Genomic DNA, 18,777 nt, shown 5'->3' with positions numbered 1-18,777 from the left:
ATCTTTCTCTAGTCTACACCCTGTTCTGAGAATCAGGAAACCAAATCCTGCACCAACCTCTAGATTTGGACTTCAGATTTTGCCACATTCTTCATTTGTCGCTAAAATGACTGGTGAACAATCACACAGCAGCTGGAATGATATTATCTGTAGTCCATGAGGAGTTGAAAGAGACCAGAGTATCCTGGAAAGAAATATAATGTCGGTATCAGTTACAAAATATCTTTTTCATGTATTTATGTTCAAGTGGAACAAATGAAAGGCATTGTGGTGTCTCATATTCTTTCTTTACTTTTTCAGTCTTATCAGATGCTTCAGAGGGTGAGGAACTCAGAGCAACTCCACCCACTGCATAAAGCTGCAAAGAACGGTCCACTTACAATTCTGGTCTGTGACTGACTCCGTTCTTCTGCACCTCATCTGTTTCTTCATAGCAGTAAGTATTAAAATAAATTATATTTAAAAACATAAGTAAGCAGAATTCTCATTTGTATGTATTTTTTTTACATACAACTTTTGATAAACATAGTAGGCGACCTAGTTAGATATATTAGTAACTAGTTACTACCTTTAGACACATTAGTAGTAGTTTTATATCAATAATTCACAAACGTCTGGTTTATGTTTGGGTGTTTATCCTGCTTTTGGTTGTCATGTTTATTCTTAGCTGGCACTGTATTTTTTAAATGTCGTATTTTAGCTTCTGTCTATTTGATTCCATTGATTCCTCAGGCCAAAAAGGCATCTCCCTGTTACTTAATTTCTACACTGGCTTATATGTTTATACTGTATATTAGGGCTCACACGTTTATTATATAATTAATTAAAATTTATAAACTGAAAATAATATGAGTGCTTTTGGTGATAATACTTCTATATTGTATTTTTAATTTAATACAAATGATACTGTCAGAATAAGAATTTATGAAATACTAATTTGAAAAAATCTCCATTTCCCCTATTAGCTTTACAGTTTTTTCAAATTGCTTACTCACTAAAAGTGGAACTTGAGGCTCACTCAGTGAAACCATTCACTCATGTACCGAATCTTCAGACCAAGTCTCCAAAACTACAAGCAAATTACACGGCTTTACACTCAGTTTGCAATTGACGTTTTGTAAAACTCTAAACTCAGTTCTCTACATGTCATACTCATTTACTGATGACCTTGTAACGCAAAGTTGAGATGTTGTTGCCCAGAGAGAAAAACAATGTGGTGTCAGAGGAAAAGATGCATGAGAGATGAGATATGGCGTATTTTCCCCTGGTTTAATAAAATGACTTAAACGTCACACTCATCTGCATACATGGGGATTGAGTGAGAAAAAGTATACTAATTGTTACGTCCCTCGTTAATTAGATGTTATTTGTCTAGGAATATTATTAGACATAACAAAAGGTTTGCATGTGTGTGTCAAGACAGTAACGGGAATTGCAAAAGAATAAGAACGGCCAACAAACCAACAACTTAGTTGAAAGATTTAATTCTTCAACTGCAATAAAGTGAAGTAGAAATAAGGTAAAGTAATGCAGTAATTAATATTTACAAAATGCACAACATAACAAGGACGAGCAAAATCAATAAACAATCTGGTGGAGAGGAAGGAGCAAGAGAGTGGTGCTTAAATCAAAAACGGAATAAAACAAGAAAACCCTCTAACTAAAGTTAAGGAACTGAATTAGCACCACTCCTAACGCAAGTGCGTCTAATATATTTCATAGAAACTGCGTGTGCAAATGTAGGTCGCGACCTGCTTACCTGACTCGCAACCTCTCCCGCCAGTCTACACAGTGTCGGACGGTGACTGAGATGAATGACATGAGGGCAACGGTAACAAACATTTCGCATTGCACATCCAGCATGTATCAAGGGCCCAAACACAAACAAGCACAGGCACAAACAAACGAGAGCTGATCCAAATGCTAGATCATAAAAGCAGTGAACCCCCAGACAATAATCAGTCTCTCAGACTGATATCTCAAAAGAGAAAACAGTCCTCATACTGTGCATACTCTTTCCCAACCCAGAGTCTATCTCGACTGTCGCCATTAAAGTTAGAGCCATTCATAAACTGCACGGCGACAGGAGATTGGTGGCGCGATTCCAGACGTCAGCAGATTGACAGGCGGAGCCTCCAATCGAGTTTCACACCTGAAACAGACAAAGTACACAGACACACATACATATGCAGCAACATGGAAGAAACAAAATTACGTAGCATGACGTACGTAACACTCACCCCCTTAAAACTTAACCTGAAGCAGTGTTTAAGCTCTAGATAGGGTGTCAGCAATGATATTTTCTGAACCCTTTTTAGGCTTTATGATTAAGTTATAATTTTGCACAATCAGCGACCAATGCATCAGACATTGATTGTGATTGATCACTTGTCCAGAATGTACAGTGTACACGGTAACAGGCAGAACGGATGAACCCACATAAACCTCAAAGAATTGTAAAGCCAGAATTAGACCCAAAGCTTCCTTCTCGATGGTGGAATAATTTCGCTGATGTCGATTGAATTTTCGAGAAAAGTAACAAATGGAATGCTCAAAACCAACATCATCTTCTTGAATGAGAACAGCTCCCATGCCTAAAGCACTAATGTCCACTTCCAATTCAAAAGAACATGTGAAATCTGCAGCAGCAAGAAGCTTTGCGCTCTGCAGCTTTGCGCTATCAAAAGCATGCTGACATGCATCAGTCCAAACAAAAGCATTCGCTGGGTTTAACAAACTGGTCAAAGGATGTACTACAGTAGAGAAATTTCGCCAGAAACTTCTGTAGTAACCAGCCATACCTAAAAACTGACGTAACTCTCATCTTGTCGTTGGAATAGGAAAGTCAGCAATGGCAGATACTTTGGCACTAACAGGACGGACTTGACCTAGACCTACTTCTTTGCCCAAATAGGTGATTGTTGCTTTACCGAATTCACACTTGGCCAAATTAATTGGCAGTGAAGCGTCAGCTAATCTTTCAAAAACTGTCCGAACAACACTCAAATGTTCAAACCAATCAGAAGAATAAATCACTAGATCATCGAGGTATGCCAATTTTGAACTAACAGTACAATGTTTACAAGGCACTGAAAAGTTCCCGGTGAGTTTCGCAACCCGAACTCCATAACTCGGTACTGTAGAAAGTTATCTGGAGTAACGAAAGTTGAAATTTCCACAGCTCGAGCGGTGAATGGCACTTGCCAATCCCCTTTCAGCAAATCTAATTTCATCACAAACTTAGTAGAACCCAAGTTATCGATGCAGTCTTCCATCCTAGGAAGAGGATATAGCTATCTGGTACAGTCACAGAATTTACTTTTCGGTAATCTGTGCAAAACCAGAATGTACCGTCAGACTTTGAAACAAGAAGACAAGGAGAACTCCACAGACTATAACTAGATTCAGCTAGGTTAATCTTCACCAAATAAATCAACCTCAATCTTCATCACAGAACTTTTAAAACTATTCACTTGGTAAGCTTGTTGCTTAATGGAAGAATTACACGCACTTGGATATCATGCTGTAATACATGTGTTTGAGTCGGCACATCACTAAACAGCATGGGAAATTCTTGAATTAGTTTCATAACATCCTGTTTCTGTGACTCAAGCAAATTATCAATGGTTTCAGGCAAGTTTTTTTTTTTAATTTCTGAATTTGAAAGTCTACCACACATTGACACATCATTACGAAGTGTTACACCATCATCAGTATAACACTCACCAGGAGATGGCAGCAACACCTCACCATTCACTGCAGTAGAGTCAGACACCGCAACGGAAACTGCAGCTAAAACCTCAGTAGGTACCGCTCCGGCTTTTTCTTTTTCATCTGCAAATTTCTCAGATGATTTACGAGAACAATATGTTTTCAACATGTTAATGTGACAAGTTCGCAACTTTGACTTTGTGATACACACGCCTGATCGCAAACGAGTCTCACTCAATCTTTTTGATACCTTGTACGGACCAGGTTGCCACGTTGAATTTCACACACAACAGCTTTCTTATACCATTTTTTCATGCCCTCCCGAGCAATTGACAACGATTTTCATGCAAATGAACATGCATTATGCAGTCGTTCTTGAAACCGACTAACATAATGCAGCACATTTTGTTCAGATGACATTTTGCCATTCAACATCCCTTCTTTCAGTACCTTCAGCGGATCTCATACGGTGTGACCAAATACTAAGTCTGCAGGACTAAATACCTGAGATTCTTGAGTCGCTTCACAAACTGCAAACAATACTAATGGTACCCCCTCGTCCCTTTCTTTACCAGAACTTAGACATTACTTTCTCAACATCGACTTTAACCCTCTGGGGTCTGAGGTGTTTTTGGGGTCCTTGAGATGTTTGGACATGCCCTGACATTTGTGCTTTTTTCAGTTGCTTATAAACATATTAATGGCAAAGGTGTAAGTACACTCTATTTAGCACAAACATGGCTACCATAAAATGTGAGCAACATGTATGTACATGTTTGTATTTTTGAGAGAATAATGTTTATGCAAGGTTATTGAAAAAACAAAAAATGTATGTTTCTGAAATAAGGCCACAAAACACATACTAAATATTAGGGGTGTAAAGATACACGTATTCGTATTGAACCGTTCGGTACGAGGCTTTCGGTTCGTTTTCGGTACGCACTTTTAAACCGAACGGTTCGTTGGACCATTTTTCCTGCCTACCAAAATGTCGTTATTTCAAATGTAGGCGGTCTAGGCGCGTCTCGCGTGGCAAGCGCGTTCATAATGTAATGGTGTGTTCACACCGAACGCGAATAGAGCGTCAAATACGCGTCTATCGCGTCTAGTTAGACGCTTGAACATTCGCTCGAGTTCAAATTTTTCAACTTGCGCGGAAGACATTCGCGGCAAACGCGTCGCCCAATTCGCGTCATTCGCAACGCCCGGCGCGAATGATGCGTCTATTCGCGTCTTTGCATTGACTTTGTATGTAATCCACTCGCGCAAATAATTACATTTGCGTTGGCTGTGAACACACCATAAGAGACGCTGGCGTGACCACAACATTGCCCAACATCAAATGGAAAATGTCATGTAAGCGGAACGAAACTGAGCTACTCGTTATTGTGTGGTTGGCGGACCGTTTATCAGTTTGGACCAATGCAGCGCAAGCCGATCTTGATCATAGCTAGCACGTCACATCCGATGGATTTCGCAGAAAATCCGACCCGGTGAATTCACATAGAAATAGGAATACTGGCCTTCAGAGGTAATAGCAAAACCGGACAAGTGGATCATTGTAATGTGTGATTACAACCCCTTCACACACAGGCAATAAAAAAAGGATTCATTTTAGAAGAAAAGTTACATATAGCACCTTTAAAGAGACTTCAAATATGTACAACTCTGGCAGCAAATCAATGATATCGAAGGGATAATGTGATTGGTCATCATGTGATCCAGGTTGACTGTAAGCACTCTCCAAAGGTAGCCAGGGAACACAACCAAAATGTGTACTAGAGGTGTGTCTCCAGAAACTGGGTTGGGAAACACTCTAGTAGAAACCTGGGGCATAATATTTCTTATTTATTTTTTTAAATATTTTTTTTAATATGTTTTAAATGATGAAGGTTTTCGTTCACATTTCAAGGGTTTAAATTAGATTTAAATCCCACATTTTCTGATTTTTCAGCTCTACTGTGTGTGTGTGTGTGTGTATGTATATAATGTATTTATTTATTTTTTAAATTTGTAAAACAGTTTTATTTTAAAGGACAGTTGGATTCTGGGGATTCTGAGGATGAAGACACTTGCTGGTCCATGTATTTTGATGATTCTCTGTCTCTGCTCAAGGTCAGAGGCTTCCACTGCCTTTGACCTCCTGCGTGAAACTGCTGGTGATTAATTTGACCATGAATTATTTTCAGGTTCATATAATTACAGGTTTTGCAGGGCTTTGATTCACTTCTACTTACTTTTGTTACATTTCCATTCCATTCAGTGAGTTGGACAGGGACTCTGCCCTGTGGTGGATGGGACTGTGAATGTGCATTCAGGAGACAGCAGGGTTGTTGTTGTGTTGCGAAGCCACTGTTTGAGCTGGAGGAGGCCACCTTCATACGTTTGGTTGGCTTATGGGAAGGATTGTCTCACCTGAACAGCCAAATAGAGGAAGTCACAGGTAGTCATCACAATTGTCACCTCACATTTACTTATCTGAGATAAAACATTGTGCAAATGTTTGCAGAATTTGCTTTGCTTTCTGTGCCATCCTCAAGCTGGATCTAAGATAGCCTTCACTGCTGCAATGCTACCAATGAGTGGATGTCTTGGGCCTTTCACCAGCAACATGTCCATCTCTTACCAGTCTGTCTCACTCAATCAGGGGAATGGGTACAATTCTGCATTGGGTAAGCAGGCCAAAATACACCGTGCAACAGTACAACTTTACATTTTAGGGCTGTGTCATAAACCTAATATCAAAAAACAATTGGAGGAGTCAAAGGCAGTTCTGAATGTTTATTGATTACAATTTTAATTAAACAAGGCAGTCCAACAGGTCAAAAGCCGATGAGGCGGTCTCTGAACCGGTGAAGGGGTGAGATTGAGGACCAGGTGCTGAGGTCAAAATCAATAGTCAGTCCATGGGAAAAGGCAGCCAATGCAAGAGGGAAAAGCAAGTGCAGCAGGCAGGCATATGTCCGTAACCAGGCAAGTAGTGTGAATCGAGAGAAGAAAATGAAATGCTACAGGTACAGGATAACTGGGCAGAGAGCCGAGACACGACACAATACCACTTGACTTGAACTTGGCTAGAGAGAGGAAATAAGGAGAAAATAATGCCACGGTCACTCTAGACTTTAACCCTCTGGGGACCAAGGTGTTTTTGGGGTCCTTGAGATGTTTTGACATGCTCTGACATTTGTGCTTTTTTCAGTTGCTTATAAACATATTAATGGCACAGGTGAAATTACACTCTATTTAGCACAAACAGGACTACCATAATGTGTGAGCAACATGTATGTACATGTTTGTATTTTTGAGAGAATATTGTTTATGCGTGGTTATTGAAAAAACTAAAAAATAAAGTTTTTTAAATAAGGACACAAAAAACATACTAAATATGAGTCCACAAGACTTTTGACTAATGTACGTTGTCGCCTAGAGTTTTTGCTTCAAAATGATCTGAAAATCATCCTTCCTAATCATTCACATAAAACAATAGATTGTTTTAAATTGTGAAAAACATTTTTTTGTTTGCCAAGGCAATATGCGGATGGGCGGAACGGCCCAACCCCTATCATGAATAATTAAGTGGTTCTCAGACAGTGACCCTGCATAATAATGAGCCTTTCATTCAGGGGTGTCACACAAGAAAGAATGTAAGGACAATATATATATATATATATATATATTGTCATTGCATTCTTTCTTGTATATATATACACAGGGGTGCACATAAGTTTTTCAGTGAGTTACTCAGGTGAGTACCAGGAGATGGTGTTTGGTACTCACCCCATATGTAGCCTGGTCTTAATAAGTGCAGTCCTCCTCAGTGTAGAAGCTGTCAATCATGATGTCACATTCCCGGTTTTATAGCATCAAATAACTAACTAAAGACCAAACTTATTTTAAAAAACGAACACTTAAATTTACATCAGCGTGAATAAAACTACCTAAAATGACAGAAAACATCTTTGGAAATAATTATTTTGAAGTGTAATTTGATTGTTTAGTTTCCATCGCGTTCATTAGACTTCATGGTGAGGATTTTGAACAACTCACTGTCAGCGGTATTTTGTAAGTCAAAAATAGTCGATCTCCGAATGCAACTTAACAGGGAGGAGAGTAAAGATGGAAAGCTCCTAAAGCTTAGTTCCATTAAAAATTCACGGATAATTTGTTGTTTTGTCATAAGTGAAAAACAATATTGACCTTGTATTTGAAAAAGGATCCTCATAAGAAACAATACTAAAATTCAGAGTCAGTTCATTCGCATTCGGAGATCGACTATTTTTGACTGACAAAATGCCGGTGTTACTGTTCCGGCGGACACAGCTACAGTGAGTTGTTCAAAATCTTTCTTTTTAGTAAACTCTGTGTACACAAACAATGTTCTCAATGCTGGAGTTCATGTCCCCTGGTGATACTTTGAGCAAAGTTTCATGTTGTGTCGAGCCTTCTTAGTGTTTTAAAAATAGCGATTTTTGTTGCTATCATATACGTGCCCCTAGCTCTCCGAAAACGAAAATACGGTCAAACTTAAAAGTGGCGTTTCCATTCTAATTATGCTTTAAAACGAAAGTTTGCCTCGGGTAGATTAACAAAAAGACCCTAGGTTGCATTTTGGCGACAGTTACGCAAAGGCGCGTAGTAACAGAAGTGGCATTACGCATTCCTGATTTATGTCGCGCATGCGTACCTGCGTACCAGTTATGTGCACCCCTGTATATACACACACACATATATATATATATATATATACAAACAATCAAAATATAAATGAAAGCCAGAAGCACATTTTTAGTCATACCTGGAAACAAATCCTGGTCAAATGCTATTCATAGATTTCATGTGACGTCACACAGTGGAGCGGCCGCCATTTGTAGGACCGAATTGCAACATGCCGTCTATCTGCTGTGCTGTAAACTGTGATAACAGCAAATCACAAAGATATGTTGAGAAATTAACGTTGACCTGGAAATTTAAATAAAAGTAAAATTAGCAAATTACAGGTTAGCTAGCTAAATTAAAACATGTAGTTTACAATTGGAACACTTATTCTCTATATACAACCTTATTCTAGACCGCTATCTATATTTGCATTATAACCTTAGTTATACGTTTGGCTGAATTATGTTGTTGTTACCTGCTTCAGTATGCTAAACTACAGCTCACTGTTTCTGCCTAATGCATTGTTTAAATTAATAGATTATTAGCTAACTGCATGATTTATATACATTGCTGAAATGCATAACTCGGACACTCTAAATTGTAATGTAGACACATGCATTTTCTAAAAAAGCTGCTTTGATTGTGAAAAGCGCTATACAAATAAATGAGAATTGAAAATAAAGGTGTCCAAACGTCACTGATAATACAAGAGATATGTGCTTTACCAACATTCTTAGCAATTCAGTTCAGCGATGCTTTTATGTTCAGCGATTACTGGTGTAACGTTAATATTGCTTGATTAACAGAGTGCCACTTACCCTTCCTGTTATCAAGAAAATTTTCTTCATGGGGGCATTAAATACAACACTAAATCATAAATCAGATATACCTGTACAATAACATTACGATGTCCAGCAATCAATGTAAATAGTCCATTGAATTTAATTTGTTGTTTAATGAGATTCAACATCCGACTATTTTACATATGTACTTTGATGGTCCAGTGGCGGAACTTTTGCCAAGCGTGTCAGAGGTTCTGGGTTCTAATCCGCCCTCGTACCCTTTTTTATTAAAAAACCCTTATTAAAATCGATTGTGTTTATCAGTGGTTGTATATCAGTCAGGAACACATGTGTGCATTTTATTTTGTGATTTCATTAAAGCGCGCGTCCGTGTGAAGACTGTGGGGTGTGCGCGAGTCATGAGAGAACACTGTTTCTGCACCACTGATCCAGAGTCAACAAGCACTTTGATCACTTGATTTAAAAAACAACACATTTCAGCGTGCTAGATCACCTCTTATTTTACTTTTATTTATGTGTATTGGTACATCCGTGCCGCGAGATGTTTCAAAAGTGGTGGGGACATGGAGAGGGATTGTGGACGAGGTAACGTTAGATGTAAATGTCAGCAAACGTAAAATTTGGCAAGTTTTTACTAGACTTTAGTGGAGTCAGCAGTTCGTTTAACAGTAAATACGGATCTATACCTAAAGTATCTATTTTTTTTAAATACCGTTGCTTTTCATCTGTGCTATTTAAGTGTGCAACATCTTTCCGATCACCAGGGAGAGATTATGCGATTTAACGCAATGGTCCTAAAGATGGCGGCCACAACAAAAAAGTCACGTGACTGAAACCCATGAATATGGGCCAGTCTACAGAATTGGTTCAAAGTTACAGTTGGAAACATCTTGAAAAGAAAATAGTCTTTTCCCATAAATGTCTTATAAAGTATTTTTTTTTAAAGTAGACCAATACAATAAAAATAAACCAGTCGCATTTCAAAGTCGCTCGCGAAATGACCGCCAGGTGGCGCAAAGGGACATTTATCAAAACGTAAGTGGGGCTAATGTCAATTAACAGTAAGGATGAAATTCTACAAGTTATGGTAATTTACAAATAAGCCTACAACAAACATTTATTTTTAAACAAATATTTTTAAATATGCAACATGCACGTTTAAACAACAAACAAAACAATCTGAACCAGCGCTTCCTGTATTGAGACATGCAGCGCGTTTCAGTTACGATCCTGGTTCCAGTGGCCTTAATACATTCACGGCTTTTTAAAATGTCACAAAGCGTTTTGAGATGGTTTTGAATGAAATATTGAAGTTTATAATTAGGGTATTTTGGCACACCACGCCGAGTGGCTATGCATTATTCTAAAATCTGGCTTTATTCTGGCATGTTGAATTAGAGTTTGACAAACGCGGCGGCGCGTTCATTTGGATTTATTTTTCTCATAACAGCTAAAAGAACTTACTGCGTAATTGTTGGTCATACAGATAAGATATCATCTTTTAAAACTGTAAAAGGTCTACTTTTATTCATGTAGGCTAAAGTAGGACTACAATCACAGGCTAACGACAAAACGTTTTCTCGCTCATTTGAGAAACAAACGTTTGGGCATTTCTCAGTGAGAAAATTCATAGCCGAGCGGTAGAACTTACGATTCCATCATCAAGATGACACGGGTTCAAATCCCGATCAAACATGGTCTACTGTAAATTTTATATTTATTAATGCAGAGAGATTTGTCTAGCTCTAAAACTCTGTTACACCATACAGTTTTTTGCTTATATTTATAAAATAAAATTACCATGCATTTCCATTTTACACTAAGGAACAATAGTATCCAACAGAACGACGTTGCATCTGTACCAATCGTACGAGGCTACCAATCGTAATTTCAAAAGCAGTTCTGTAAAAAAAGTAATTTTATATATATAGCCTATATATATATATATTTTTTTTATTAGGCCTATTATTATTATTATTATTTTGATTCCCTACAACCTAGAGTTTTTAAAAACATGGTTTTAAGTAAAGTGTGATTTGCCAGGGGGGACGGGGATTTCCTTCTGGTCTAAACATCCCTGCTTCTGCTGAATTATTTGAATCCCCACACCCCTCCCTCCACAGTAATCAATGCTATAGGCTACTTCACCAATAGACCATATCAAATATAAAATAGAGATATGCAACAAGCACGTTTAAACAACGACAAACAATAAAATCAAAACCAGCGTTTCAGTTGTTCATTAGTTCAAGTGGCCTTAATGCATGCACGGCTTTTCAAAATTTCACAAAGCGTTTTGAGATTATTTTGAATGAAATATTGAAGTTTATAATTAAGTGTTTTGGCACACCACGCCGAGTGGCCCTATGCATTTTTCTAAAGTCGGGTTTTATTCGAACTTTTGCTAACGACAAAAGTTTATCTGTCGTCTCTGTCTCCGGGAACTGCGCGTCACAAAAATGAACCGAAAGCCACTTCAGCTCAGTCACGATAAGAAATCGGCTATGTCTAAAGCCTTTAAATGTCTAAATAATCAGGCTAATAAATGTTATCTGATTATGTAATCCATATGAAAACGAGAGGTACAGAGGATGTACTCAAACATGTAGCCTGTAAGCGCTTCCCAATGAGAAAATGACAAGGGTGAAAATCTCACTCTAATTAAATGTAGCAGGCTAAATCGCCCTGAATTAAAATGTAAAAAGAGATCAAATAATGTATTTGTCGAAATGTTGCGATATTGTTTCATTTAAGTTCATAATTATTCTATACATGTTATTTAATTTAGCAGCATTACCACGAAGCACCGTGTTTCGATATTTATTTGAATAATACAAAAAATAAAAACTTTAATTCACAAATTGCATGCCTGGTTGAAAGGATCCAAAGATCCCTGTAGACTTTAATATTGAGTTGAACATTTTGTTCATGACAACAAATTAACAAGCGTTTTTTCAGATTATATTTAGTTTTGCTTGGAAAAGCTGGCCCAAACCAGTTTTATTTCATCAATTATTGAAATAATGAAATATTTAGTAATAAACTTTTATGACAGAAATATCACTAGGCTACATGTAACTTAAATCATTTAATTCCTTCATTATCAACACTGTCTAGAATAGCGATTTAAGTGTGAATTGCGACTTCTCTTTGTGTTAAATCAGCCTCAGACTCCGATAGCCGGTGGGGGGTTGGAGGGACAGTTCAGTGTATCGTGCGCGCAGGACAATAGGCCTAGGTGTTAATGTTCCTCTTTCATATGGAGAGCGAGGGAGACTAAATAAACTTGTTAAAAAGAGATCCAGCGTGAGAGAGGCAAAGAAAAACGCATGTTTTAATTTAATTATGTTGCTTTGGACAATTTTCGTTTTGTAGGCCTACTGTTTTAATTGTTTAATATAGCTGTCATTTCTTTGGCAATACAAATTTAAAATGTCGCAAGAATAAGATTAGCCTATAGTGTTTCTTATTTTGCATCGCAAAAGAAATAAACTCTAAACCCGATGCAACCCTGTTTTAAATTTAAAAAAAACTGTCCCGACACTTTATTTAAACCTTGAAATGTTCGAACTTGGTTTTAAACTTAAGTAATTTTAGTGTTCTTTTACATTACACAATAATTTAGCAGACTAAAGACGAGCTTCTTCATTTTCATTTTCTGATGCAATCGGCTGACAATCTTCCTTCATCAGTTTATGTCCTTTGTGCAGCGGCTGCGGTTCTACAGGAATGTAGCAAATTTATGTTATGATAATTAAACAAAACTCTTGACTTTAAATAAGTAAACAGTTATAAACAGTTAGCTATTTAAGCATCAAGAAGGTAAAATATAAACGCTGTTGGCCAACATCGGTTAACAACATGTATGCTACATTGAGATTCGATCTCAGGTCGTTTGAAGCTCCTCGAAGCTCGTGTTGTTGCGTTAACCACTGAGCTACAGTCTGTACGTCTGTAAATGTTTTTATTGCAATGTTTTATGTTTTCATTATTTATTCAATTTCATTTCAGTAGCCTAATTTCAGTATTGTGATTATGAATTATTTTAACTACGTTTCACTTGTTGAATTCATCTGCTACCAGCTTTTAATCGCTCTGAATCAGGCGCGGTGCGGCGGCAGATTACGCATTAGAAAGAATAAACGAACACTTTTCAGAGTCTATGATTGTAGCGCCTCTTAGCGGTAAAAGGCAGAAAATACACCCCACATTTTACCGCCGCGGTGGAACGGCTGATGTGGGCATTGTCATGGCTTGCCTCAACATTTGCGTTTGAATAGCGCGCGTCCTCCGTGGGCGTGTCAGATTAACGCATAATGAAGTGTAATGAGCTGGGGAAAAAAATTCTGACAGCACTCTCTTTTCATACAGATTACATAAACTGAGAATATTTGTTTTTTATATAAATTACTTCATTGAAAAGAAGAGAATTCAAGCTTCATAAAGAAAAATCTCTTGTGCCTGTATGACACAGGGTTCCCGCGGATCCTTAAAAAGTCTTAAAAAGTCTTAAATTAGATTTTTAAAATTTAAGGCCATAAAAAGTCTTATAAAGTCTTATTTTTACTTATGAAAGGTCTTAAATTTTAGATGACACTTTGACTTAGACATATCTAAAAGCTTTCCAAATTTTAACCATCTAATTAGCGTACGTATTTTTATTTATTTATTATTCTATCTTTGTGGATTTGCTAGTTCACGTGACATTTCGCGTCACTCGCGAGTCGCGGCAGCATAACTGTCTCCTGCACGCGAGAGGAGAGAAGGAGAAGAAAGGTCGTAAATGTCAGTTCAGTTGTAAGTTCATTCTTTATGTGCGTATGGTGTGCGATGTGTATTGTCTTGTATGATATTGTAATCATTGTTTTAACAATGTACGAGGCACTGCGAGCTGACATCGCATTTGTCTCGTGCTTTCACTGCGTGATGTGTGCAGTGTAACTGTTATGTCCCCAAGTTAGTTTTTGTCTTATATTTATATCATATTATGTTCTTATATTAGAATATCACATCAGAAAGAGTGCCGTTTTCCCGTGCACAATTCCAATTGTGATATTTATGTTATACAACAGTTAAATTAACAATAGGTTAACATTGAGTTACTTTTTAGACACAATATTGTCAATATTGTTTGTTTTCCCTTTATTTCGCCGACTATAATTTCAAAATGAAACCGTAGCAGAGTCTCAATGCAACCGACAGCGATTATTTCTTGACTGAAATCCGCGTTTTGAACGAATCACTTGCTTCTTTCCCGAATGAATCAGCCGTTTGAACGAATCGGTTGAATGAATGACTCCCTCAACTCACTTTTTAAGACAGTGATTTGCCGCTGCGGTTTCATATTTAAAGTACCCTTTAAATAAAATGTTAAAATTAGAAATCATTTCATATTTAAATATTGAATATTGATTTAAAAATATATATATCTCATAGCTTTATTTATGCAGTTGTAAATGGAGTGTAAATAAATGAATGCCACTTCTGATGCCGCTTCTGTCACCTCTGCACTGCAAAGATGGATTTTGATTGAATGATTTAATTTGACTGTAACAGTGGTACTGTATGATTATTATATAATTAAGTATTATTGTATAATTACTGTATAATTTAATTTTAATGATAGTATTTGACATTAAAGGTGATGCATAACTGTAAATAAGTTTAGAAAAAATGTCCATATATGGGTGAAAATGCCCCTGAAAAAATCAATTTAAGGTGACAAATATTGCCCCTTAATTAAAATATTAATTTCTGTCACTGCTCTGAACTGACCACTGCATAGAATATGAAAAATATGAATATCTTCGTGAGTCAGCTGTCAACAACAGACCTAAACCAGCCATGGCACCAGCACAAAAACACAATCAGTAAAATATCATCTAATTATTATCAACAAAACGTTGAAAATATCAAGATATATTTTTGCCAATACTGCACAGCCCTAATGTACGGTATTAATTTTGATTTCTTCAGGTCTTAAAAAGGTCTTAAAAAGCCTTAAATTTGACTTTCAAAAGTGTGCAGGAACCATGTGACAAGTATTTGCAGAGTTAGAGTTAATTTTTCGGACGTGTTTCAGAATGGACTGCACTGACAGAGAGAAGGCAAAACTCGCATCATGTTTATTTTTCTTTATTTGACAAAAAGCACAAAACTTTGTTTTTATTGTGAGTATACAGAAAATAATAGACAATTAACAGGATCGATTGATGTATAACACTTATATGTACGATCAAAATCAACAGAGTATTTTAAGTCTATTTTTCTGCTATGTGAAAAAAAAAAACGGCAAAACGTGCCGGCGCGTTTCTGGTCCCCAGAGGGTTAAGCACATAAAAGTTCTACAGACACTATACTGCAGCGCTCATAACTTTCTTCTTCTTTTTAAAATAATTTAACACTAATACATCCAGAATGGAGATATACTCGATTCAACCTACTTCAACTTTCAGGAACACCCTCATTCATCATTGATTTAATCTTATTTAATCTTTTTTTTATTTTTAAACATGTTGTAGTCTCTGTGGAGTGGTGAGCTCTCGATCTTCTACTGGTCACGAGTCTTCACTTTGTAAGAGTGGTTTTCCTACAGTGGTTCAAAAACGCGGTTCATGTTCGAAACGTTATCACCTAGATGGTTTAAAACTGTGCATTTCTTGTCTATTACCTCCTACTGCTACTTATACCAAGGACGGAAATAAGCGCAGTTACAATAGCTAAATATGTGGGAGAGTGTTGCTATAGTGTGATGATATTGTATTGCAATAGGTAGCACTTCAAAGTCAATACCAAATCAAAACTAGTTAGCACATCATTTGTAATTGAAAGGGTTTAATGACAATATATTGTTATGGATACACTTAAAATAGTTGCAAAATAGATGAGATGATAAAAACGTTTACTAATAATTGTACCCAGCATATATGTATAATGTATGAGAGATAGGAAGAGAAGGAGAAAGTGTAGAGAGAAAGAGACAAAGAAAGAGTGCCCCAAGAAAGGGACCCATACGAAAAGAAGTGCCAGAGCAAAGAAGAACGAGAGCCAGAGAATAAAAGGGCCAGATCAATAGTTACAATCCTCTTTTATCCCTTGACCATGTGACTGAAACCCAAATGTGAGACATTCAAACTGACCAATCAGAATTACATCTTCCCCCACCATACAAAAGGCATTAGACCCCCAATGTACACACATGTTGGCCTACATGTCTCGATTACTATCAACACCTCTGTCTTTAGGAATGTCAAATGGCAATTGGGGTAAGAAAGAGGGGGAGTTGAAACAATAAAAGAAAATTCTTTGTTCATTTTAAAATATCTTTGATTATGTTCGATCCTACAACGTGATAAAATTTGCAGGTCATGGTTCACTAAACTTGAACTTTGGAAGTTTGCGTTCATTTCATTCACATGTGTATGAATGTGTCTGCCCATTTAGAGATGACTAAATAGCAGAACAAATCAACTAAAAGGAGAAACATGTGAGTAACAAATGAATGACTGTGCGGATTGCAGAGTGTGTGTGTGAGAGAGAGAGAGAGACAGATCAAACCTTGGTCTTGATAAAAAAATAGGCTGCCTTCCCATGCAGTATTGGGGTGTCAAACTCATCTCCTGGACTCTGGTTGAGTTTCGCTTTAACTCTAATTAAACACACCTGATCCCGCTAATCAAGTCCTCTGGGATTACTTGAAAACTACAGGCATCTGAAATGGAGCAGGGACAGGGTCAGGCCTTGTCCACACTAATACGTTTTCGTTTGAAACCGGATCTTTTTTCTCTCCGTTTTGCTACCCGTCAACACTGAGACGGCGTTTTTATTGATGAAAACGAAAACGCCTGTAGCAAGGCTAGATGTTGTGGGAAGAAGGAGGCGGGAACCGGCGAACATTTAAAGACCTAAATAAATAAATACAAAATGAAAGTAAAGACGGCATCCCCTCACGGTCGACTGCCGCCACACATAATAAAACAAAACATCAAATAAAATAGTCCAGGCCTGATCCTCTCTTGTCCTTTACCATCGTCGCTCCTCCTTTTCTGCTTTCGCTCCTCCGTGAGAGATATGTCTCTCATTATCAATCACACCACCGGCCTCGCCTCGTTATGCCACGGCCCTGCTCGCCACAACGCCGTTTCCGCGTTGTAGTGTGGACTGTCAAAATGGAGGTATTTAAAAACGATGATGTAAATTTAGCCATGTGACGCGTATTGTACCAATAAATATTCATGTTTATACCAGTATTGTGCCTGTTATGTGCTATTCACTTTCACATTGTTGCTAAAATATGTTACTTTGCACACTCTTCATATCACAGTCCTGCAAAGAAGACATAAAATGACCTCACATTTGCTGTCCTGTGGTAAAGCAGGTTTAGCGTTTTAGACCAAACATATGGTGACTGAGTGTGACCTCAGTAAAATGATCCTGTCATTAGAATTGCACGATAACTTTATTCTTTATTTTTCCATCTCAGTGAGCTTTTACCCATGCGCAGTAAGGTGAATTTAGCGTTTTCCAAAAGTTTCTCATCCACACTGAAATGTCGGAAAACGCCTGAAAACGCTAGTGGACGGAGAGCATTTTGTTTCTGTTTTCAAACGTATCCGGATTAATGTAGACGTAGCCTTAGATTCACTGGGCCAAAAACAAATGCTAGTATTCAAATTAGTAGATTTCATTGAGCTGCGGCATGAAGTGTTCCCAGATAATTACATGTGCAAATGATTAACCCAACATCTCATTTAAATGATGCTTAGTATAGGTCAAACTAAACTCCTGTTTAGATATATGTTATGACCATATGCAGTGGATTTTGTTCAATTCATCCTTATAGAAACATCCTTCTCAAAATAAGTCTGAGTTAGCCAACAATACAAAGTATTCAAGCTGAACCTGATTCTTCACAGGTACATTCACAGCCCCCCACGCCGGTCTCTACTCCTTCTCCTTCACGGCTTATTCCAAAGCTGGCGATGCCGGTGAGCGGCTCTACCAGAAGCTGCAGTTGATGAAGAACGGTCAGCTGATTGCCTCATCCTGGGAGGATAACCGTGAGGATTCAGAGGATAGTAGTACTCAGACTGTTCTTCTCCAGCTTAGACGTGGCTGTCAAGTCTATGTTGAGTTGCTCTCAGGCAGACAGCTTTGTGGAGACACCCAGGGCCATAACACTTTCAGTGGATACCTGATCTATCCATTCTCTGAGTAATGAGAAAAGACCTGTAAACACATACATAACGATCTTCATTGTAATGCCTTCCATCGAGATTAAAGCAATTTTGAAAAGATGTTAATCTGGAATTCTTTATGTGAAATTGTCATAGAAATGACAAAATCAGCATGTACATTAAAGTACATATAAAGGTTACTTTAATAGCTTTCTGTGGCACTTATAACTTCCAGTTTGTTGACATTTTATTATATATTCTTTAATTGATTTGCTTTAATCTTCATATGTGTATGTATAAAGTGCTTGGAGCCAAAGGAGAGAACATCATCAGATGTTTATCAGACGAGCATCAGCTGCATTAACCATATACGGAGAACACATTTTCTCTGTTATTAGAAGTGTTCTATATTATTTTAGAATGTAATAAAA

The 18,777-nt window shown here is 37.5% G+C and overlaps 1 protein-coding gene across 2 annotated transcripts; it reads left to right on the top strand.

Annotated features, from left to right (window-relative positions):
- The first annotated feature begins 305 nt into the window (after positions 1-305).
- On the top strand, positions 306-18,444 carry cbln18 (cerebellin 18). Of its 2 annotated transcripts, none has more exons than XM_056271251.1 (5): positions 306-436; positions 5,747-5,870; positions 5,975-6,154; positions 6,252-6,383; positions 18,086-18,443. In XM_056271251.1, the coding sequence occupies exons 2-5, from the start codon at positions 5,774-5,776 to the stop codon at positions 18,385-18,387; spliced, it is 711 nt and encodes a 236-aa protein (XP_056127226.1). In that variant the 5' UTR covers positions 306-436; positions 5,747-5,773; the 3' UTR covers positions 18,388-18,443. The 2 variants fall into 2 exon arrangements, with proteins under 2 accessions (XP_056127226.1, XP_056127227.1); XM_056271252.1 differs by having other exon boundaries at positions 321-436; positions 5,734-5,870; positions 18,086-18,444.
- The last annotated feature ends 333 nt before the right edge of the window (positions 18,445-18,777 follow it).

Source organism: Rhinichthys klamathensis, unplaced genomic scaffold, assembly GCF_029890125.1.
Source record: "Rhinichthys klamathensis goyatoka isolate OS25496 unplaced genomic scaffold, OSU_Roscu_1.1 h1tg000313l_1, whole genome shotgun sequence".
In the NCBI taxonomy this organism is placed as follows: Eukaryota; Metazoa; Chordata; class Actinopteri; order Cypriniformes; family Leuciscidae; genus Rhinichthys; species Rhinichthys klamathensis.
The sequence above is the reverse complement of the archived record's forward strand: the minus strand, read 5'-3'. Positions and strand labels throughout refer to the sequence as shown.